The sequence below is a fragment of the Schistocerca cancellata genome, chromosome 1, assembly GCF_023864275.1.
Source record: "Schistocerca cancellata isolate TAMUIC-IGC-003103 chromosome 1, iqSchCanc2.1, whole genome shotgun sequence".
Lineage (NCBI taxonomy): Eukaryota > Metazoa > Arthropoda > Insecta > Orthoptera > Acrididae > Schistocerca > Schistocerca cancellata.
In genome coordinates this window covers 375,221,769-375,246,908 of record NC_064626.1, presented here as the reverse complement: position 1 = coordinate 375,246,908, position 25,140 = coordinate 375,221,769, and the positions used below count along the sequence as shown (strand labels likewise).

The 25,140-nt window shown below is 46.4% G+C and overlaps 1 protein-coding gene across 1 annotated transcript in view; it reads left to right on the top strand.

The window, feature by feature from the left end:
- Positions 1-8,281: 8,281 nt before the first annotated feature.
- LOC126176991 (uncharacterized) overlaps positions 8,282-25,140 on the top strand; it is a 506,961-nt gene continuing 490,102 nt past the window's right edge. The window contains exons 1-2 of the mRNA XM_049924241.1: positions 8,282-8,333; positions 8,442-8,622. Coding sequence (XP_049780198.1) covers positions 8,282-8,333; positions 8,442-8,622 — 233 coding nt within the window. The remainder of the gene's footprint in view (positions 8,334-8,441; positions 8,623-25,140) is intronic.

Below are 25,140 nucleotides of genomic sequence, written 5' to 3'. Positions count from 1 at the left end.
GAAATGAACGTGAGGACAAGCCTATTCAGGGTGTCCCAGGAGCAATGGGCAGTATTACGTATATGACAGGAACGATCATTCGAAGCAAACAGTCCGTCCATCTGGTAGGAATTCAGCCTCTAGGGGTGAGGGGGGGGGGGGGTGAAATAGATAGACAGAGAGAGAGAGTGAGAGAGAGGGAGGGATGGAGGGAGGGAGTCTGCCCGGAAGGCAATTTTTGGCAGCTCATGACTTATGCCAGTGAAAGTTTTCACTTTTCCTTTCGGTTTCCGTATAACACAGCCGATGTATGCTAAGGTCAAGTGAGTTAGACTCTCAAACTTTTTAAAATGAACAAACGTAGGATGGCTCACTTTATTTAGTAATACAAAAAACAACCCATTCCTCTGTGATGAGTCGTCAAAAGTATTTGCGGAAAAATATTTAAAAAATGCTTGCTAATAGTGTTAATATTAACACACCAAATTTCAAATATTCGAATGGTCAAAGATCTCGAAATTGCTGTCCTACACCTTGCTCTTCACTGCTTATCGATTGGGATTGCATAGCTTATTACCATACCTTCCGTACTATTTTCCGTATTAATATTATTAAATAATTCTTCTTCGCCGTGGACATAATAGCACATCGCCACTGTTGAAATTGAAGGTAATTTACGATTAATTAGCAGCAACCAGTTTCTTGTATAGGTGTTATTTTTTCGGTGGTGATAATTCGAGATACCTGACATCCCATCTTCAGAAGTTTTCATTTATTTACGTGTTGTGAACATTATTTCTTTGCTAACGGCATTGTAGAATTTTGCAACTTAAGTTTTTAAGCCATGTTTGTAAAACGGCGTACGTGGAGAAACACCGTTCACGATGCGTAAATAAAGGTATACATCTGAAGATGAGGTGAACATAAAATGAATGTGCTCTCAAAAATGCGTGTTTTGAAGCATAAGATTTGATGTGGCTTGTTGGGGGAGGGATGCTATTCATATCGGTGCGTTAGCCAATAAACACTAACGTCACGAATGCTATAGTTTTGATTTTATGTGCTAGGAGCGCTGCTGTCGCGTGACGAGGCGGTCTGCGAGCTTAAGTTGGTATTATTGACTCAGGCGCGCAGCTTACCGAAGATTGCCCATGCTTACTTTAATAGCTATGAGCACTTCTTCGTATTCACTACTGTGAAACAAATTCCTTCTGCTGCAAGCTCTTTCGTCCAAATCAAACTCTTTCCTCCAAATCTAGCTCTTTGATTTCCATATGTTGGGAGGTCTTAGTACAGTCCACAACAAGAAAAAAAATCAGTTGGATATGGACTCTTAAAGTGCATAACTTAAGAGCTATGAGCACTTATTCATTTTCGCTGCTGTAAAACACATACCTTTTAATGGTAGTTACACACCCATTAATCATCATGTAAGCGACTCACGTCGTTCTTCATCTGCAGTAATTTCTTTCTCTGTAACGAAAATAAGCTCACATATGGATGAAATTTTAATCAATATATTCCATAGGCTTGGAAATACTGGGTTTGCTAGTGTTCGGTCAAGCCATTCGCGATGTAACATCTTCCGTTTCTTTCAGTGGATGCAAATGCCTTTGTGAAATACGTTTCTTTTTTCTATTCTGTAATACCGCCATTACATGCTCCGCCCTAAAAGGCTTTCTCTGGACTGACATCTACATACGTACTCCAACACGGAACCATACGGTTCATGGCGGATGTTACCTTGTACCACAGCTAGTCACTGCCTTTCCTATTCCATTGCAAAATGGAACGACGGAAAAATGAATGTTGGCCTATGTTTTCTACAAGCGTTGATTTCTCTCATCTTGTCGTCGCTATCCTGTCACGAGATGTACATTGGTGATAATACACTCCTGGAAATTGAAATAAGAACACCGTGAATTCATTGTCCCAGGAAGGGGAAACCTTGTTGACACATTCCTGGGGTCAGATACATCACATGATCACACTGACAGAACCACAGGCACATAGACACAGGCAACAGAGCATGCACAATGTCGGCACTAGTACAGTGTATATCCACCTTTCGCAGCAATGCAGGCTGCTATTCTCCCATGGAGACGATCGTAGAGATGCTGGATGTAGTCCTGTGGAACGGCTTGCCATGCCATTTCCACCTGGCGCCTCAGTTGGACCAGCGTTCGTGCTGGACGTGCAGACCGCGTGAGACGACGCTTCATCCAGTCCCAAACATGCTCAATGGGGGACAGATCCGGAGATCTTGCTGGCCAGGGTAGTTGACTTACACCTTCTAGAGCACGTTGGGTGGCACGGGATACATGCGGACGTGCATTGTCCTGTTGGAACAGCAAGTTCCCTTGCCGGTCTAGGAATGGTAGAACGATGGGTTCGATGACGGTTTGGATGTACCGTGCACTATTCAGTGTCCCCTCGACGATCACCAGTGGTGTACGGCCAATGTAGGAGATCGCTCCCCACACCATGATGCCGGGTGTTGGCCCTGTGTGCCTCGGTCGTATGCAGTCCTGATTGTGGCGCTCACCTGCACGGCGCCAAACACGCATACGACCATCATTGGCACCAAGGCAGAAGCGACTCTCATCGCTGAAGACGACACGTCTCCATTCGTCCCTCCATTCACGCCTGTCGCGACACCACTGGAGGCGGGCTGCACGATGTTGGGGCGTGAGCGGAAGACGGCCTAACGGTGTGCGGGACCGTAGCCCAGCTTCATGGAGACGGTTGCGAATGGTCCTCGCCGATACCCCAGGAGCAACAGTGTCCCTAATTTGCTGGGAAGTGGCGGTGCGGTCCCCTATGGCACTGCGTAGGATCCTACGGTCTTGGCGTGCATCCGTGCGTCGCTGCGGTCCGGTCCCAGGTCGGTCGACGGGCACGTGCACCTTCCGCCGACCACTGGCGACAACATCGATGTACTGTGGAGACCTCACGCCCCACGTGTTGAGCAATTCGGCGGTACGTCCACCCGGCCTCCCGCATGCCCACTATACGCCCTCGCTCAAAGTCCGTCAACTGCACATACGGTTCACGTCCACGCTGTCGCGGCATGCTACCAGTGTTAAAGACTGCGATGGAGCTCCGTATGCCACGGCAAACTGGCTGACACTGACGGCGGCGGTGCACAAATGCTGCGCAGCTAGCGCCATTCGACGGCCAACACCGCGGTTCCTGGTGTGTCCGCTGTGCCGTGCGTGTGATCATTGCTTGTACAGCCCTCTCGCAGTGTCCGGAGCAAGTATGGTGGGTCTGACACACCGGTGTCAATGTGTTCTTTTTTTCATTTCCAGGAGTGTAGAATCATCCCAAATGCTAAATTTAAACTTACACAATAGTTTAGAATAAAATAATTTTGGGTATTGGGCCGCGTTGTTATAAATCATTAAAGCAACTAAACTTGCGACGTTTCGACGGACTTTGCAGCGTTACTCTTCAGGGCAGTTACTGCTATATACTGGTGCGTTCCCCTGTATAATGTTTCGGTTATTTGGCAGCTATCGACGTTATTGGACAATTTGAGGAGTGGTTGCGACGGAGGGTAGTGGCTCTGCGGTAAGACGCTACTCTGGCAGGTGACTGGTAGATTACAGCTATGGAATCTGCCCGTTGCCCTTCATCCACGGTTGGTAGGGTGCCGTGAGAAAAAAGAGCAAACCGAGTTCCGCTCGAGCGGTCCTGTCTAAATCGGCATTGATTTGTGAACACAAGTTTTTGTCTCTCAAGAAAATTTGTCGTATTCGAACTCAGAATATGTTCAAGAATTCTGCAGCCAACTGATGTTAAAGATCGTTGCTCTGCAGCTTCGCGGGATCGTTCTTTTACCCTTTTTCCACTCACTTAGGGTGTCCACTGGGCGAGGGATTCGTGAGAAACGCAGTTAAGGCATGGGACAAACGCCAAAGAATACTCTTCGTAAAGCCGAATAGGGGCTCCATTGTTTTCAACTATTTCAGCTATTGCTCTCATACAGTGGTTTGTGCGGTGGTGAAACGATTGTAGTAGCTATATCTCTATGATCCTCCTACGGGAAATTTATAACTTCATCTTTCTTTCCCTTTCATATATTAATCTTATCCTATTATTTCTCACTCTCTTCCCCCAAGTCAACTGTTTCTCCAGTATGATTCCTTCTCTCCCGTAAACGCACATTTCTTTTACGAGGATAGCTCCAAAAGAAATGTACAGTATTTTATAACATATGATTTATATACCGGGTGATCAAAAAATCAGTATAAATTTGAAAACTGAATAAGTCACGGAATAATGTAGACAGAGAGGTACAAATTGACACACATGCTTGGAATGACATTGGGTTTCTTTAGAACGAAAAAAATACAAACGTTCAAAAAATGTCCGAAAGATGGCGCTTCATCTGATCAGAATAGCAATAATTAGCATAACAAAGTAAGACAAAGCAAAGATGATGTTCTTTACAGGAAATGCTCAATATGTCCACCATCATTCCTCAACAATAGCTGTAGTTGAGGAATAACGTTGTGAACAGCACTGTAAAGCATGTCCGGAGTTATGGTGAAGCATTGGCGCTGGATGTTGCCTTTCAGCATCCCTAGAGATGTCGGTCGATCACGATACACTTGCGACTTCAGGTAGTCCCAAAGCCATTAATTTCACGGACTGAGGTCTGGGGACCTGGGAGGCCAAGCATGACGAAAGCGGCGGCTGAGCACACGATCATCACCAAACGAGGCGCGCAAGAGATCTTTCACACGTCTAGCAATACTCTCTTTTTCTTTTTTGTTCTAATAAAATCCCATGTCATTCCAAGCATGTGTGTCAATTAGGTGCATTGTGCTGCCACCTACTGCGAGGTACTCCATATCAGCGACCTCACTGGTCATTAGACATCGTGAGGGAGCAGAATGGGGCGCTCCGCGGAACTCACGGACCTCAAACGTGGTCAGGTGTCACTTGTGTCATACGTCTGTACGCGAGATTTCCACACTCCTAAACATCCCTAGATCCACTGTTTCCAATGTGATAGTGAAGTGGACATGTGAAGGGACACGTACAGCACAAAAGTTTACAGGCCGACCTCGTTTGCTGACTGACAGAGACCGCCGACAGTTGAAGAGGGTCGTAATGTGTAATAGGCAGATATCTATCCAGTCCACCACACAGGAACTCCAAACTGCATCAGGATCCTCTGGAAGTACTATGGCAGTTAGGCGGGAGGTGAGAAAACTTCGTTTTCATGGTCGAGCGGCTGCTCATAGCCACACATAACGCCGGTAAATGACGCCTGCCGTTTCGTCTGGCTTGGTGTAAGGATCGTGAACATTGGACGACTGGACAGTGTAGTGGCGAATCACGGTGCACGATGTGGAGATCCGATGGCAGGGTGTGAGTATGGCAAATGCCCGGTGAACGTCATCTGCCAGTGGGTGTACTGCCAACAGTGAAATTCGGTGGTGGTGGTGTTATGGTGTGGTCCTGTTTTTCGTGGAGGAGGCGTGCACCCCTTGTTGTTTTTCGTGGCACTACACAGCACAGTCCTACATTGATGTTTTAAGCGCCTACTTGCTTCCCACTGTTGAAGAGCAATTCGGGGATGGTGATTGCATCTTTCAGCACGATCGAGCACCTGTTCATAATGCACTGCCTGTGGTGGAGTAGTTACACGACAATAATATCCCTGCACAAAGTCCTGACCTTAATCCTATAGAACACTTTTGGGATGTTTTGGAACGTCAGCTTCGTCCAAAGCCTCACCGACCGGCGTCGATACCTATCCTCAGTGCAGCACTCCGTGAAGAATGGGCTGCTATTCCCTAGAAACCTTCCAGCATCTGATTGAACGTGCTTGCGAGAGTGGAAGCCGTCATCAAGGCTAAGTGTGGGCCAACGCCATATTGAATTCCAGCATTACCGATGGAGGGAGCCACGAACTTGTAACTCATTTTCAGCCAGGTATCCGGATACTTTTGATCACGTAGTGTATTCTTGAGAGACAAAATGCCATTTTTATACCTAATTTCCATCCGTTTCAACTGGAGGCCTGCATACCTGTACGGTATGAGCCACTGTTTAGCAGCCCTCAAAACGGAGGGATTCCTTCAGTTCACGAAAGTGGTAGTAATCTCACGGTGTCAGATCGGGGCTGTCGTGTAGATGTTTCAGTGTTGTCCATTCAATTCTTATGATGTCGATGGTGGCTTTTCTCAAAGACGAATGGTTGGATTTCATCATACAACTAAAACCGCGCCGATGTCGAACACTATACATTCGAGCTCGAAGTTTTTTAAGGGTTGCCGTATACATGACAGAACTGATGGTCGTTCCATGTGGCATAATGTCGAGAAGCAAGTCTTTCTGGATCAAAAAACATAGTAACCATAACTTTTCCTGCTTAAGGTACAGTTTTGAATTTCTTCTTCTTCTTCGACGAATTTGCATGATGCAATCCCATCGATTGCCGTTTCGTCTTCATGATGAACTAGGTTTCATCTACTGTCGCAGTTACTGCACGGAAGTCATATCCAGAATTATCGTACTGTTCCGAACGAACATTCTCGGAACCCACCTGGCCAAATCTTTTTCAGTTTCTCAATACTCTGCAGTCACTCGCTTCTCCTACTCTAAATAAGGGTTCACCACTTCCTTCTTCTTAGCGCCTTCCCGTAGGAATGGGATCCACTTTTTGGATCAAAGCGCAGCATTTTTCACAATTTTACTCTTCCCTTGGATTTAAGCTTCTCGGCCTTAGATCAGCGTTCATAGTGTACAGCCAACATAATGTAGGTCTTGCATGCTGTTTCTGGACTTCGACAGTGAGATGATAGACTGAACTGAAACCTGAACTGAGCAGTGGCCGTACAAATTGGAGCCACCGTAGTTAGCTGTGGAATCGTTGTTTTGTTGATATATCGAGCAGAGAAATGGTCAACAATGTTCTGAATATCCACACCTGCATTACACATAGTGAGTGATCAGCACTTTTATGTGTGGGTCAACACTTGATACCAACAAATACAATGAGTAAACTACTTAACTCAATTTTAATAGAACTTACATTCCTTAACTTCCATGTATTCATTACTAGCCTTTTGCCTGCAGCTTCGCCTGTGCATACATTCAACACATGCAGTGCACATCTACTCCTGCCCCTTCTCTGTGTCCATCTCATCCTCCCACATCTATTGGTCCATCTGCTCTTCCCCGCATGCTCCGTCCCTCCCTCTCTTCCTCTCCACCTGCCAACTATCCCTCCTGCATCTCCCTCTCCTCCTCGGTCTGTCTGCCGCCACCTCGCCCCTCTCCAGTCTGTCCATCTCATCCTTCTCTGTCCACCTACTGCCCTCCCATCCCCATTTCTCTTTATCATTGCCCTTCTCTACACATTTCAACCTTCTCTCAGCTGTACCCATCTGCGCCCGTAACGGCAGCAAAACAGAGCACAAATACAGGCCAATACTCCTGCAATGCAACTCACTTGTCATACAAGGCAGCCTACACATCAGGGGCTATGAAACAATTTCTTGACCCTTACATGTAGGCCGCCCTGCAAAGCAGGTTGGGAAGTTAGGCTGAAACTATTACCATGCAACACACCTGTTGTGCAGGGCAGGCTGTATGACAGGGACTGAGAAAAAACGTTTCAGCCTATATCACCACTCCTATTGGAGCTAGGATGTTATGGACTCAACAGTGCTGATAGTTGTGAATCTTGTTATTTGTGTGCCAGATTTGGTTGAGATCGATCCAAGGGTTTAGGAGGAGATACTGGTGTATATACTGTATATAGACCATACATATTGTTGTAGTAATTAGCATCATGTTCACCATCATGAGTCCGCCCCGATAGCTGAGTGGTCAGCGTGGCAGTCCGTCACGCCAAGGGGCCCAGGTTGGATTCCTGGCTGGGTCAGAGTTTTTCTCTGCTCAGGGACTGGGTGTTGTGTTGTCCTCATTATCATTTCATCATCACCAGTGGAAGGCAACGGTAAACCACCACAGGAATCACTTCCCTACACACTCATGCGGTGGACCTCTCTGACGAGGCTTCCCCCACGACACGACCTGCCGTACGACAGAACACAAAGTTTCATCATCACGATCTCTGTTGATCATGATCGTATGATGATGATATATTGTTGTTGTGTTATACAAATTGTAATGTACACTTACTACGGTAGTCTGCTTAGGTATGAGAGAGGATCTGAAGGCCCCAATCTTGCCAGGTGAAATAAATGCATAAATAAAACTTGAGTGGACTGATGTTGTTTTAGTTCATTAGCAGTATGTGAGTGGTATTCGGGAGCAGATGTCAGTGTCGATGCAAGAATGCAACACGCTCGCCAAAAATGACTGGAGCCGTAACGCTTGTTGCAGGCGGCTGAAGGCGGAGCTGCAGCAGCTGCGTCGGCGCGGCGCGCTGCGCGCGGGCGAGGCGGCCAGTGAGTCGGGCGCCGCGGCCCCCGGAGGCTCGCCCGCCACCAGCCTGGTGGGCTCTGGCCGCGCCTGCGCCCGCTGCCGCGCGCCGCTGGGCCGCCTCGTGAACCGCGGCGCGCCCTGCAGGGCCTGCCGGCTGCTCGTCTGCCGCGCCTGCAGGCACTACCTCGAGCGCTCCCCGGACTGGGTCTGCTCCGTCTGCCACAAGCACATGTGAGTACCCCCAGCGTCCAGCCGGCTGCAGCGCTAGTCACAGGCCAGTCAAGACCATTTTGAGTATCGAGTCAGGTCTCAGCCTCCGCGGAAGGTAATGACAGAAGTGCTTTTACAGATTTTACAATTACGGGTCTTACTGCTACGTCTGCTTGTAGTGATGAGCCAAAAAATTACGACTTGTGACCACCTGCATAATACACTACTGGGCATTAAAATTGCTACACCAAGAAGAAATGCAGATGATAAACGGGTATTCATTGGACAAATATACTATACTAGAACTGACATGTGATTACATTTTCACGCAATTTGGGTGCATACATCCTGAGAAATCAGTACCCAGAACAACCACCTCTGGCCGTAATAACGGCCTTGATACGCCTGGGCATTGAGTCAAACAGAGCTTGGATGGCGTGTACAGGTACAGCTGCCCTTGCAGCTTCAACACGATACCACAGTTCTGAAGAGTAGTGACTGGCATATTGTGACGAGCCACTTGCTCGGCCACCATTGACCACACGTTTTCAATTGCTGTGAGATCTGGAGAATGTGCTGGCCTGGGCAGCAGTCGAACATTTTCTGTGTCCAGAAAGGCCCGTACAGGACCTGCAACATGCGGTCGTGCATTATCCTGCTGCAATGTAGGGTTTCGCAGGGATCGAATGAAGGGTAGAGCCACGGGTCGTAACACACTGAAATGTAACGTCCACTGTTCAAAGTGCCGTCAATGCGAACAAGAGGTGACCCAGAGGTGTAACCAATGGCACCCCATACCATCACGCCGGGTGATACGCCAGTATGGCGATGATGAATACATGCTTCCAATATGCGTTCACCGAGATGTCGCCAAACACGGATGCTGTAAACAGAACCTGGATTCATGCGAAAAAATGACGTTTTGTCATTCGTGCACCCAGATTCGTCGTTGAGTACACCATCGCAGGCGCTCCTGTCTGTAATGCGGCGTCAAGGCTAACCGCAGCCATGGTCTCCGAGCTGATACTCCATACTGCTGCAAACGTCGTCGAACTGTTCGTGCAGATGGTTGTTGTCTTCCAAACGTCCCCATCTGTTGACTCAGGGATCGAGACGTGGCTGCACGATCCGTTACAGCCATGCGGATAAGATGCCTGTCATCTCGACTGCTAGTGATACGAGGCCGTTGGGATCCAGCACGGCGTTTCGTATTATCCTCCTGAACCCACTGATTCCATATTCTGCTAATAGTCATTGGATCTCAACCCGCTACGGTCGCAGGTTCGAATCCTGCCTCGGGCATGGATGTTTGTGATGTCCTTAGGTTAGTTAGGTTTAACTAGTTCTAAGTTGTAGGGGACTAATGACCTCAGCAGTTGAGTCCCATAGTGCTCAGAGCCATTTGATCTCAACCAACGCGAGCAGCTATGTCGCGAAACGATAAACTGCAATCGCGATAGGCTACAATCCGACCTTTATCAAAGTCGGAAACGTGATGGTACGCATTTCTCCACCTTACACGAGGCATCACAACAACGTTTCACCAGACAACGCCGGTCAACTGCTGTTTGTGTATGAGAAATCGGTTGGAAACTTTCCTCGTGTCAGCACGTTGTAGGTGTCGCCACCGGCGCCAACCGTGGGTGAATGCTCTGAAAAGCTAATCATTTGCATATGACAGCATCTTCTTCCTGTCGTTTAAATTTCGCGTCTGTAGCACGTCATCTTCGTGGTGTAGCAATTTTAATGGCCAGTAGTGTATGTTCTCCCGTCACTGGAACACACTACAAAAGCGATTTTGGGTGGTATGGATTCTACAGTTCCTTCGTACGTTTTCGGAGCTTTGAGGCACCAGATGTCCACACTCAGCTCAGGCATTTCCATAAATAATGGGCCTTTAGTACGTGTGAGTGGCGCTGGAGCCCAGACATAAGGTTCTGATAAGTCGAATTTCATGGCTAAGACACTTTGATAAGTTCATCGTCATGTACGTGGAGCCACTGCAGGACGTTGGTGTCCTTGTGACATGGACAGTTTCCTGCTGCCATCGTCACAGAAGAAGATATAAAGTATGAAGGGAAGTATCTGATCCCGAATAATGCTCATGTAGTCGACATTTGTCGTGGTGACTTCGATTACTGCCACAAGTACCACGAATGCTCAGCGAATGTCTCCCCATAGCATGACACTGCCCCCACTGGGCTGCATCATGAGCGCAATGGTTGTTTCGAGCAGTTGTTCACCTGGATCACAGTATATCTGGAAACGAATGTCGACCTGGTGTAATGCGAAATGTGAGTCATTCGATCCGGCAGCACGTTTCGATAGGTGCACGGTCTCATCTCGATGATTCGTGCACACTGCAACCATATTGGACGATGTCGTTGGATCAACATTGGAACACGTATGGAACGTTAGCTGTTCAACAATATGTGCTGAACAGTGGAATCTGAAACACTTATACCTGCACCAGCGCTGTACTCTGTGGTAAGACCCGCGATAGAACGCTGCGTATCCTGCTTTTCCGATCCAGCACCTCTCTGATTCCACATTCCGTGTTGATGCGTGGACGATCAACATCTTGTAGCTTACTCATAGTTCTACCGTCCTTCCATCACTCTCCAAAAATATTCACAACAGTGCCACGCGAACAGCTGAACAGCTTTGTCGTTTCCGAGATGCTCCTTCCCAGGTGCCGAGCCATAAGAACTTACTCTTTGTCAGAGTCGCTTTATCAATGGAGTCCCCTATGTCCAGCCCCTGTCACCGCTGGAATGTTCCCCGTTTGTCTCAGATCACCGTGCCACGGCAGGCGTCTGCAACGGCAGCAATGGCCATTACGTTTTGGACCATCAGTGTATATTCTCTAGAAGCCACCTTACAGTGCATGGTGGAGAGTAAATGATACAAAACAGCCAATTTTGTATAAAATGCATATTTGAACCATCCACTGTTCTTATTTTAGACATAAATTCTACCAGTTTCGGTCTTGGACCATCTTCACGGACGAAGGGTTGAAATGGTTTAAGCCACGATATTGCATTGCAATATAATGGCTTAAACCATTTTAACCCTTCATCCGTGAAGATGGTCCAAGACCGAAACCGGTAGAATTGCAGTATGCAGTATGATGGCTTAAACCATTTTAATTCTTCAGCAGGCTCTCTAAATTTACTCAACAGGAGTCTGTGAGAACTACGGCGTCTACCTCCCAAGAATTCTCATCTAAGTTCCCCGAGAATTTCCCTTGATCTTTCATATGTACTAAACCGAGCTTTTTTGTTTCTAAAGGCGCTTCTCTGGATTAGTTCTAATGGTTCAAATGGCTCTGAGCATTATGGGACTTAACATCTGAGCTCATCAGTCCCATAGAACTTATAACTACTTAAACCTAACTAACCTAAGGACATCACACACATTCGTGCCCGAGGCAGGGTTCGAACCTGCGACCGTAGCGGTCACGCGGTTCCAGACTGAAGCGCCTAGAACCGCACGGCCACGCCGGCCGGCCTCTGGATTAGTCCGGTGTTTCTTGTCACACTTACGTGGTAAGCACTCCATATACTCGAATAGTACTCTAGACTCAGTAACACTAGTGTCTTCTACGCGATTTACTTTACAGATGCATCTCACTCTCCCAGGAACCTTCCAACAAATCTATGTGTTCCATTTCGGTCCCTAATATTATTTTATGTGATGAACATATTTTAGATTGCTTCTAATATTGTCCATAAATATTTACTCGATGTGACGTGCTCAAGATGTTTACAACCAATGTTGTAATCAGATACTATACAATTCTTTCTCTTTATTTTAGGCATTACCTTACATTTATCCACATTCAAATAGAGCTCCATTCATTATATCAAGTGGAAATTTCGTCCATATCTTTGTACAGTTCTTTACGATAATCCTATGATGATACTTTCCTGTACAAAACAACATTATCAGCGATCAATCTTACTGGGAAGCTGATCCTTTCTCATAAATCACCTATGTCCTGGGTTGTTAACAATGAACTGCAGCTACTCACAGAGGTGTAGTGTCGGCTGTAATTACCCTGTGGCAGAGAAACTTGGTAGGTACTGTAATACCGGACCGATTTACGCTAGAAAAAACCTTAGTTCCAATTTTGGCCACCAGGTGCAAATCTGGCGCCGTGAATGTAAGAAGGAACATACATAAATGTTCCCGTATGTAATGGATTAGGAAGAGGACGTGGGCAGAGAAGGGCAGACAAGCGAGACAGGCATAACATTGATTTTATTGTTAACTGCCGCTTACACAACTTGTCAAATATGACCGCCAGATGCGTCAACGAGATGGTGTACAGTGACAGATTTTCACCTGGTGGCCAAAACTGGAACTAATTTTTTCCAGCCTAAATCGGTCCCACAACAACTCATAAGATTACCAATAAAGTTTCGCTGCCATATGGTAGTTACGGCCCACACTGGACCTCTGTGAGTCGCTGCACTTTAATTATAACCAGCCGGTATATAAAGAACGTTAAGCTTCTTTGGGAGCACTCGAGGTACGTTTCTTTTGTGTTGAACATCCGCTGTCCATTGTAACGTAGTAGCTTCTACTGTATTAGTCACATATTTCCGCGATTCCACCAGTACCGATTATTATAAAAATCTCTTACTTCGTCCCAAACGCTAAACAGTGGGTTAAAATGTAAGGCATCTCCATAATTTGCCACACTTAGTTGAAACACTCCGTTTCTACTGCGTGTAACTTCCGAAATGTTACCGCAGCGTTCTCTCACTCCGAGGCATCCATGTACGGAAAGTTTGCATCGAACTGATATGAGAATACCAGCATAAAATTAGTTAAAGTTGAGGCACCAAAAGAAATGAATACAATATTACATAGTGATCAGTGAAGTAATAAAAAATGTAAAATCCATTTATACACAATTTCTGTTCATACACCTAAACCAGATAAACGACGGGCTTACGATGAAACAGAATCGATTCAACAGACGGATACTGCATCCGATAATCATGACGCTGAAAGTGTGTTTCTTTTCATAAGAACAGTAGCTATTATTTCAATCATTTCAAGTCATACGTTGATATGTGTGGGAAATTCACGTGCTGTTACCAAGGAACCTTCGGCGTTCCCTTTTCGTGACAGAGCATAGTTACAAAGACATACGTAAAGTGGTCACAGAAATAATGTTGTTTAAGTAATTTTCAAGAAGTGAGTTACAGGAAGTTATTTTGACACGACAACATGTAAACTAGTGTGTTGTTAGCAGCATGGAGTGGGATGTAGGCATTTGACCAGCACTCCCTCCTAGTCCATAGCGGTTAGAGTGCCTGTTGGTTAGTATTAGCCAGTGACTGCCACTGTTCCGTCCCCTTCAGGGATTTACGTTTTCAACACGTCGTATACAGGGCTATTATAAATGACTGAAGCGATTTCATAAATTCACTGTAGCTCCATTCATTGACATATGGTCACGACACACTACAGATACGTAGAAAAACTCATAAAGTTTTGTTCGGCTGAAGCCGCACTTCAGGTTTCTGCCGTCAGAGCGCTCGAGAGCGCAGTGAGACAAAATGTCGACAGGAGCCGAGAAAGCGTATGTCGTGCTTGAAATGCACTCACATCAGTCAGTCATAACAGTGCAACGACACTTCAGGACGAAGTTCAACAAAGATCCACCAACTGCTAACTCCATTCGGCGATGGTATGCGCGGTTTAAAGCTTCTGGATGCCTCTGTAAGGGGAAATGTACGGGTCGGCCTGCAGTGAGCGAAGAAACGGTGGAACGCATGCGGGTAAGTTTCACGCGTAGCCCGCGGAAAATTGGCTCATGCCACAACTGGAGACAGACAGCGCCGACTTCATCTTTCAACAGGATGGTGCTCCACCGCACTTCCATCATGATATTCGGCATTTCTTAAACAGGAGATTGGAAAACCGATGGATCGGTCATGGTGGAGATCATGATCAGCAATTCATGTCATGGCCCCACGCTCTCCCGACTTAACCCCATGCGATTTCTTTCTGTGAGGTTATGTGAAAGATTCAGTGTTTAAACCTCCTCTACCAAGAAACGTGCCAGAACTGCGAGCTCGCATCAACGATGCTTTCGAACTCATTGATGGGGACATGCTGCGCCGAGTGTGGGAGGAACTTGATTATCGGCTTGATGTCTGCCGAATCACTAAAGGGGCACATATCGAACATTTGTGAATGCCTAAAAAAGCTTTTTGAGTTTTTGTATGTGTGTGCAAAGCATTGTGAAAATATCTCAAATAATAAAGTTATTGTAGAGCTGTCAAATCGCTTCAATCATTTGTAATAACCCTGTACTTTAGATGCTGCACATTCGCCCACCTGTGCCAAGCGTCTCCCTAGTGCCACATATGCCCACTTCAGCTTTTCATTCTGCCGTCAAAATTGTTCCATTTGATGACGCGCTCCATCTGCCGTGTGAAGGTTGACTTCGCACATTTCGTTTAAGTACTCGTCGAACTAATCCAGTTGTACATTTTGTCGCTGTGTCTGCTCTCGACTTCATTATGTGTTGCACTTCTCCTGTCATTACTCGTGGGGACGATCTCCTTTGCCAAACTAGACTGAGATATCCGCGAGGAGACAGATGGGATGAATATCTCCGGCATGCTGCCAGCCACATATACTTGACTATGAGAGGATTCATCGGACAGCTTAGATGCCCGGGATTGCTGGCCTCGCTGTTGTAAAGTGGCCGTGGCTTCTCCCAGCAGTCACCACAACATGAAATGTCTTACCTTCTGGGCTGTCCCTGCCCGCCGCCTGGACCACTTTGTATGTAAGTGCGCCTACTCCTACTCTAACCTGATACTGCTATCATCCGCTTCAGCTTCTAGAAGGCCATGCGTTTGTACCAACTTTGATACCGCTCCCTGATCTTCCATATAACCAAACGATCCATCGTCTTCAGCTTTTGTCAAACTCTGTTCAGTAATAAAATCTTTGGAGTCAGTTATACACCCTTTTCTCCTTGCTAGTTAAAAAGATCAGGGGAAACCTATGAGATATCATCGGTCACCCTTAAGCTCACATACTTAAAACACCATTAGCTCCAGAAGTCACATTTGAGCCTCAAAATTGTACTCGTTTTTCACTGTATTACTGCAAGCGTAACATATACTTTTCGAGTCAGGTAAACATTGTGATGAGGAAAATTTTGGGGCAGAACTATTCACAAACAACTCAGCCAGACTTGCCAGGGCTGGCCACCACTAACAAAGCGGCCATTAAAAATATACAAAAAATGCAGTGGACGTAATGACTGAACTGCAACAGACCGACATCGCTTGAACGTACAGGGGTTAAACAAAAACATGAAATCACTGCGATAGATTGAGATTTTCGTTCTGCAGTGGAGTGGCGCTGATATGAAACTTCCTGGCAGATTAAAACTGCGTGCTGGACCGAGACTCGAACTCGGGACCTTTGCCTTTCGCAGGCAAGTGCTCTACCATCTGAGCTCCCCAAGCACGACTCACGCCCCTTCCTCACAGCTTTACTTCCGCCAGTACCTCGTCTCCTACTTTCCAAACTTCACAGAAGCTCTCCTGCGATCCTTGCAGAACTAGCACTCCTGGAACGAAGGATATGCGGAGACATAGCGTAGCCACAGACTGGGGGATGTTTCCAGGTTCGCAGGATAGCTTCTCTGAAGTTCGGAAAGTAAGAGACGTGGTACTGGCGGAAGTAAAGCTGTGAGGACGGGGCGTGAGTCGTGCTTGGGTCGCTCAGATGGTAGAGCACTTGCCCGCGGACGGCAAAGGTCCCGAGTTCCAGTCTCGGTCCGGCAAACAGTTTTAATCTGCCAGGAAGTTTCACTGCGAGAGATGTATGCCTGAACGTAAGCGCAGATGCTAACTAAGCCTGCAAGTTGCGCTGTTGTATTTGATCACAAGCGGCACCTGTAAAATGACCTGAACATGTTGTATCAGTTGTGGACAGTGTTCTGTGTAGTTGTGAGTGCACTATGTAGGAGGTAAGTGCATTCTAAAGTGGAGAACTTTTTGGTGCTCGGATGAGGCTGTTCTCGTAACTAAGGAGCCGAAGTGTATGGTGCTTCAAGAGGCTCCATATAAAATATGTACACCGGTTACTGGGAAACAAGTCACAAAGTGGGCGAAATTGTGTGTTCAGTGATCGTGACGGAGGTCGTTGAAGTGAATTGTGAGGAGAAATAAGTGGTCGACAGCTATAGAAGTCACTGCGCGAACTGAATGTCGCACACGCAAATCCTGTCAGCACCGAAAGAACACGGAGGGAGCTCCATAGGCAGGAAATTGCGGGGCGAGTTGGAAACCCAAAACAACACGTCCTTGGTGCAGATACCCGTAGCGGGAAAACATGGTGCTAAAGCCATAAGAACCGAGCTTTGAAGCAATAGAAGATCATATGGAAGGTGACACTTGTTTCACTTTGTTTCCAACTTACGGGCGAGTTTACGGCCCAAGAGTGAGACATTGAGGGGTTTCGGGTAGTCTACAATGTCACATTACTACCAAGGATGTGACAATGTTGGCTAATCAGGTCCGTCGCATAGAACAATAAAGGTTCACCAATGGAAATACAAGAAGACACAGCCGTCGTTCACACAGGTTCCATCGTCCAGGATTTGTTGTGTGACCGCAAGGGTGAATTGTTGCATCTCCACTGGTCATCAAAGTTGTAAGTAGGTTGTTTATGTTTTCTTATTGGCAACGTTACGTAGCGCTATGTATGAAAATCACTGGCTGTGCTGTGTGCAGTCTGTGGCTAGTTTGCATTGTTGTCTGCCATTGTAGTGTTGGGGAGCTGGATGTTAACAGCGCGTAGCGCTGTGCAGTTGGAGGTGAGCCGCCAGCAGTGGTGGATGTGGGGAGAGAGATGGCGGAATTTCGAGAGCGGATGATTTGGACGTGTGTCCATCAGAGACAGTAAATTCGTAAGAAATGCTATATATATTATGACTTGTTCTCTATCAAACTAACTTGCTAACTAGCAAATGAAAGATTTTGATAGAGAACAAGCAATGTATTTACCTTAATAGTATTCAAAAGTCATAATATATATAGCATTTCATGACATCCAGTCTTACAAATGTACTGTCTCTGATGGACACACGTCCAGATCGTCCGCTCTCAAAATTCCGCCATCTCTCTCCCCACATCCACCACTGCTGGCGGCTCACCTCCAACTAAACAGCGCTACGCGCTGTTAACTTCCAGCTGCCCAACACTACAATGGCAGACAACAATGCAAACTAGCCACAGACTGCACACAGCACAGCCAGTGATTTTCATACAGAGCGCTACGTAACGTTGCCAATAAGAAAACATAAACAGCCTATTTAAAAAGTGACCAGATCTCAATACTAGTGAGCAAATGTGGTCTACTTTGGGGAGAAGGGCGCTTGATCGTTATCCATCTCCGTAAGCGATACCTGAACTTGTCAGAATTTTTGAGGGAAGAATGATATATGATTGCCTTGAAAACTATGTAGATAAAACCATACAAGACTTGTATTTGTCTATTACGAGAATATTGGATGGTGTTTTGAATACCAACGGTTTTCTTGCACCGTATTAGGCATGGAAATACGTTGTGTTTCCATATTTTTTCCCACCTCCTCTTGGTTGGTTGGTTGGTTGATTCCGGGGAATGGAGCAAACAGCGAGATCATCGGTCTCATCGGATTAGGGAAGGATCGGTAAAGGAGTCGGCTGTGCCCTTTCAAAGGTGCCATCCCGACATTGTCTGAAGCGATTTAGGGAAATCAAGGAAAACCTAAATCAGGATTGCCGGACGCGTGATTGAACCGTCGTCCTCCCGATTGCGAGGCCACTTTGCTAACAACCACTGCGCGACCGCGCTCGATCCCACCTCCTGTACTTACGAGGTTGTCTGTTGATTAATCTGGTTGCACGAGTAAAACTTTTCCAGATTGAATCTTTCAGTCTACAACAGAGCGTCCGCTAGTGCGAAACGACACAACAGATTTAATTTGTGAATCAGACCGAGACTCGAACCCGCATCATTGCGTTTTGCGGACGGTAATGCTACCGTGTGAGTTACCTATGCAAGACTTGCGACCCGCCCTACTGTACCGTTGCTCCCGGAGGTGGCAGTCCAATAAAAGCAACGCAAGAGAGCTTCTGAGAGTCTTGGCAGGAGGAATGAAATTTGCTGGCAGGTGGATGCTGCGCAGACTCGGTTCCAGCGGAACCGCAGCCAGTGTGTCTGCCACCCTAGCAAGACGTGATCCGACTAGCGAACAGATGGACCAGTGTCCCGCCAATACGGCGAGCGCATAGCAAACACATGGAACGACAGGGGACACCATGCTTTTACTTTAGAAGTAATGTAGCTTGTGGCTTGCATTATGCATCTGGCTGATGTTTTTCGTATTTGTAGTTTTGACTCCATTAGTACCGCACTGCAGCTGGACATTCATAGCGCTGCAGCATTTTCCAGTAATGCGACCTGCTTCATATGTTTTATTTATTGTTTCGACCTCAATGGTGATATTGAACAAGTGGTCAAGAAATTGCGAATTACCTGTTGCAACGTATTTACTGGCTGCCCGCGTGTGCTAGACCCGTTTGATATTGCATTCGCGTCGGACAGTTTACAGTTGCAGGGGGAAAGGGTTTTATTTGGTTTGAAGATAATGGGTCACTCTTTCCCAAATTCTCCTAAATGAGTGATGGTCCGAACCGAGTATGTTGATTTTGAGAGCTATAATTTCCCCGTTTCACACTATGTTTTCCAACATCTGTGGTAGAGAAACTGCCAGAAAAATTCCGCCAAAATGAAGAACTTTACGCCGGCCGATGTGGCCGAGCGGTTCTAGTCGCTTCAGTCTGGAACCGCGATCGTTACGGTCGCAGGTTCGAATCCTGCCTGGGGTATGGATGTGTGTGCTGCCCTTAGGTTAGTTAGGTTTAAGTAGTTCTAAGTTCTAGGGGACTGATGACCTTAGCTGTTAAGTCCCATAGTGCTCAGAGCCATTTGAACCATTTGAAGAGCTTTACAGATGCGCAACAAACGGAGATGGAAATGACCGCTGAAAATGCTTACGTTCTGTCATGATTCTGACTGATTGGAAGGCTTAATCCAAACATAAATACATATCATAAGAATGTGTGTTTGTGTGTTCCATATCTTCTCCTAAACCCGTGATTTTATCTCGCTAACGCCCCACGCCCCCCTCCTACAGAATGATGAAAGGAAAAAAAGTTTATCGCTTACTACAATTTCGCTGTTCATGCAGTGGAACTGCCGCATCAGGAATGCCGTTTCAATTTATTACTTCTTTGCAAAATTATTTCATTGTAAAGACACGTAGGTCAGGAGACATGACACCATAAACTTTGAGATGCGTGAAATTGAAACTGCAGGGCGAAATTCGCTAGAGATACAGCCGCTCACTGAGGATACAGCTGTGTTGCCTGTGGTAATATACTTGAAATATGTGAAATATATGTGACGTGCGTGTACGCTGGCAAAGCCACGGTTAAAAAGTCCTAAACTCCAGGATCCATCTCAACGAAAATTTCTTCACATATTACTTGCTGTCTGGAAAAAATACTCTGCGGGTAAGAATCCGTAACGTCGTTTTGTGGTAGTCGAGAAATAAAAACATTGACGGGATTGCAAAAGAAATGTTTTATAGGTGGAGACATTGAAACGTCCCCTTAGAAAAATCAATGAATTACTGTGCTGATAAACCTATTACATTATTTGCTTTTCAGACATCTGAGCAAAACTGAACGTACTCAGACATTACTCTCTTTACTTATTCTGATCAACACTAAACTGACACACAATATTTTTAGCGCAACGCAATTTGACTTTCGAAAATCCCTACAAAAGAATGGCCCTGACTAACAATAACCTATACCTTTCATGAATTCTTACCTCACAAAAATCTTCGTTACTCGAACTACTGCAGTACAGCGAGCGCCAATACTGCTAGCTAAATAAAAGATTCTAACTACTGAAGGGACTAACTACTGATAGGCGTAGTTAGCAAATGAAAGATTTTGATAAAGAACAAACAATGTATTTACCTTAATAGTGTTCAAAAGTCATAATATATATATCAGTTGCTGACATTCAGTCTTACAAATTTACTGTCTCTGATGGACACACGTCCAGATCATCCGCTCTCAAAACTCCGCCATTTCTATCCCCACATCCACCACTGCTGGCGGCTCACCTCCAACTGGCCAACACTACAATAGCGAATATTACAACAATGCTAACCAGTCACAGACTGCACACAGCACAGCCAGTGATTTTCATACATAAAAACCTAAACAGCCTACTTACAACATATTTTCTGTGTTTTATTAAATAAACAGTTAAGGAAAAGATAAGTGAAGTATTTTCTATGGAGTGGTGTCCTGACTGGTGACGAAACATAGACACTGTGGCGAAAAGAGAAGAAATGGGTAGAGGCTATCGAGGTTTGGATCTGGAGAAGAATGGAATGTGTAAAATGGGCACGTAAAGCAGGGAATGAGGTGTTGTTATAAAGAGTGACAGAGAAAGCCCAAATAATGAAAACATTTAAGAAGGGGAAAAGAAATTATCTAGGACATTGGATGAGAAGAGACCCCATAATGAAGCTTGCATTAGAAGGAATGACGACTGAAGAGATGCCCAGACTTGGAAGGAAACACCAGTTAATTGACAACGTCATGATAAAGTCATCATACGCAGGTACGAAAAGAATCGCGGAAAGGGGTAGGAGTGGAGAATACTGAACTTTTAGCGATGGATCTGCTTAATGGGCAAAAGACATTGTGATGTACGCGTGTCACAGTTTTAATTGAAAACTTTTCTTTCCTTGCTTTCGCGGAGAAGAATAGTGTGACCGACGACGACCAGAGTATTGTGCTCGCGAGAGCGTCGGCGGCAGTCCCCAGGGCGAGGTACACAGGGGTGCCGAGCGGGTTGCCATGGCGACGCGCCGCTATCCAATTCGGCCGCCAACGGAGAGCCGATGCGGCCGGCTGCCCGGCTACGCCGTACGGTCTCTCCGAAACGCGCTGCTCATCAGCAGTGGTGTGGCGTGGGTGGCTGATGGCGAGTTGTGGGTTGGTGGATGCGAGAGAAGAGTAGGGGCGGGGGGCAGAGGCTGGAGTGGGGAGAAGCTATCTGGCGTGCGGCCGTAGAGCGCCTTGGACAGGCCACTGTAGGCAACCCCGCGGAGTGCTTAAGGAACACTTGCTGCCGTGCTGAGTGGCGCAGCTGTTTGTGTACAGGAGGAGGCCGTGTATAGGGCTGTAGTCGGTTGTTGGTTGTTTTGGGGAAGGAGACCAGACAGCGTGGTCATCGGTCTCATCGAATTAGGGAAGGATGGGGAAGGAAGTCGGCCGTGCCCTTTCAGAGGAACCATCCCGGCATTTGCCTGGAGTGATTTAGGGAAATCACGGAAAACCTAAATCAGGATGGCCGGACGCGGGATCGAACCGTCGTCCTCCCGAATGCGAGTCCAGTGTCTAACCACTGCGCCACCTCGCTCGGTAGGGCTGTAGTCGGCAACGTCAGTTGTGGGTATACGAGGGGGGACCCAAAACAAACCGGATTGTTGTCATAACATATTTGTTGATGAACCTTTTTACGAAATTACTTCAGTCACCTTCAAAATACTCTCCAGTACATGTGATGCACTTGTCAAGTCTCTTTTCCCACTGTTGGAAGAATGTTTGGAACTCTTCAAGTTTGATACTGTCCAGTGCTCTTTGCGAAGCTGTTTTTACCGCCTCCACATCCTCATAACGCTCCCCTTTAAGCGTTTTTTTCATTCGTGGAAACAGGAAAAAGTCACACCGGGCTAGGTCCGGCGAATACGGAACTTGGGGAACGATAGACCACCTCTGAGATGCCAAATAGTGGGTCACTCGTAAGGCCGTGTGTGCTGGAGCGTTGTCGTGACGCAGAAACCAGTCACCTTATTGCCAAAGTTCCAGGCGTTTCCTCCTCACATCCTCTCGCAGACGCCTTAAAAGTGCTGGTTAACAGTCTGGCCAGGGGGTACGAATTCCCGATGCACAATTCCACGAACATAAAAAAAGACAATGATCATCGTCTTCACATTTGACCTCACCTGCCTTGCTTTTTTGGGTCTGGGAGAGTTGGGAGTCCTCCACTGGCTTGACGATTGCTTGGTTTCTGGGTCATACCCGTAACACCAACTCTCATCCCCTGTAGTGACTTTGTTCAAAAAGTTTGGATCATGTGCAATCTCTGTTTTCAAGTTCTGACGCACATTCATGCGGATGGTTTTTTGCTCCTGTGTGAGAAGGCGCGGAAAGAAATAGCAGCAACACGTCTCATGTGCAAATCCTCACTGAAAATCCGCTGGCACGAGCTCCAGCTGATTCCTGTCTCTGCTGAAATTTGGTCGATCGTTTGGCGACGATCCTCGTTGATCTTTTGGCGGACCTTTTCAATGTTCTCCTCATTTCGCGATGTTGTAGGGCGTCCAGAACGAGCTTGGTCTTCAACACACATCTTACCACGTTTAAAGCGCCCAGACCACTCGAAAACCTGTGTGCGACTCATAGCGTCCTCCTGGAAAGCTTTATGAAGCATTTGGTGTGTCTCCGTTGCAGTTTTTTTTAAGCAGGAAACAAAATTTCACACACACTCTTTGTTCTTTTAAAGTTGCCATAACGACTTCCTTCGCAGAGGTAACCCGCCAACAGTCAGAGAAACACAATACCACACTTGCACGTTCAGCTCTACACTGACGCCGTCTGCACAGCTGTTTCATGAAGGTCTCTACTAACACCATCTAGCGTGAGAACCGTGCACTACATCTACGAGAGGCAGCGCCCTCGGAGTCCGGTTTCTTTTGGGTCCCCCCTCGTATTGTCCACCTTGATTTGGGAGTAGCGCGGCTGCGTAGAAATAATGTTCACCATTTTTGACCGTGAAATTTGCAGTTAGCCCTACATTGGGGAAGCTAATTATATGATAAATACCTTACGCTCTTCAGCTTGAGAAGCTAATTTACGTTAGTTAAATGACATACAGTACATTTACGGGCAATATAAATATAGAGGTGTGCAAGACTTCTGTGGCTGGCTGTCTGAAGATTGAATTCCGATCCCCTGAATTCAAGATTTCATAGTTTCTCAGATGAACTACAGTTTTAAGAGGCATAAAACAAAAATTTAATTTACTATTTAAGTCTCATGACTGGGCCCCAGAATATGTATCCGACTACTTTCAGTAATATTTCGCCGCTCCGGGCGCCAAAAAGTCAGTCTCTGTCTCTCTCTCTCTCTCTCTCGTTCTATAGTTGAGCCGATTCTGACTCTGTTTGCCAACATGAACTAAAGTTTCTTCTGTCCTGCACTATCTACTGCAGACTTTTCAGCTTGGAATCCATGATGCCATCGATCCATCTCATCCGTTGCCGCTCTTTTCTCCTTGTCCTCTCGGTCTATCCCGGAAGTAAGGTCTTTTGTAGCGAATCGTATCTTCTCATGATGTGCCCAGTGCAGTTCAGTTTTTGTTTCAGTGTCAGACTATCCAGTGAGTAAACTGGTTTTATTTTCTGCTCGTTCTATCTACATCTTCATCTACGTCCATACTCCGCAAGCCACCTGACGGTGTGTGGCCGAGGGTACTCTGAGCACCTCCATCGGTTCTCCCTTCTATTCCAGTCTCGTATTGTTCGTGGAAAGAAAGATTGTCGGTATGCCTCTGTGTGGGCTCTAATCTCTCTGATTTTATCCTCATGGTCTCTTCGCGAGATATACGTAGGAGGGAGCAATATACTGCTTGACTCCTCGGTGAAGGTATGTTCTCGAAACTTCAACAAAAGCCCGTACCGAGCTACTGAGCGTCTCTCTTGCAGAGTCTTCCATTGCAGTTTATCTATCATCTCCGTAACGCTTTCGCGATTACTAAATGATCCTGTAACGAAGCGCGCTGCTCTCCGTTGGATCTTCTCTGTCTCTTCTATCAACCGTATCTGGTACGGATCCCACACTGCTGAGCAGTATACCAGCAGTGGGCGAACAAGCGTACAGTAACCTATTTCCTTTGTTTTCTGATTGCATTTCCTTAGGATTCTTCCAATGAATCTCAGTCTGGCATCTGCTTTACCGACGATCAACTTTATATAATCATTCCATTTTAAATCACTCCTAATACGTACTCCCAGATAATTTATGGAATTAACTGCTTCCAGTTGCTGACCTGCTATATTGTAGCTAAATGATAAGGGATCTCTCTTTGCGCCCAGAGAACCCAAAGGATATTCCTCTAACGCCACCATTCAAAAGTGTCTATTTTACGTGAATATCATCCAAACCAATCTGCCTGAGCCAAGATTGCGGCCGGGTGTATATTTGCTTCTTGATCATGTAAAAAATGTAAAACTTTTGATACACAGCCGGCCGCTATGGTCGAGCGGTTCTAGGCGCTTAGTCCGGAACCGCGCTGCTGCTACGGTCGCAGGTTCGAATCCTGCCTTGGGCATGGATGTGTGTGATGTCCTTAGGTTAT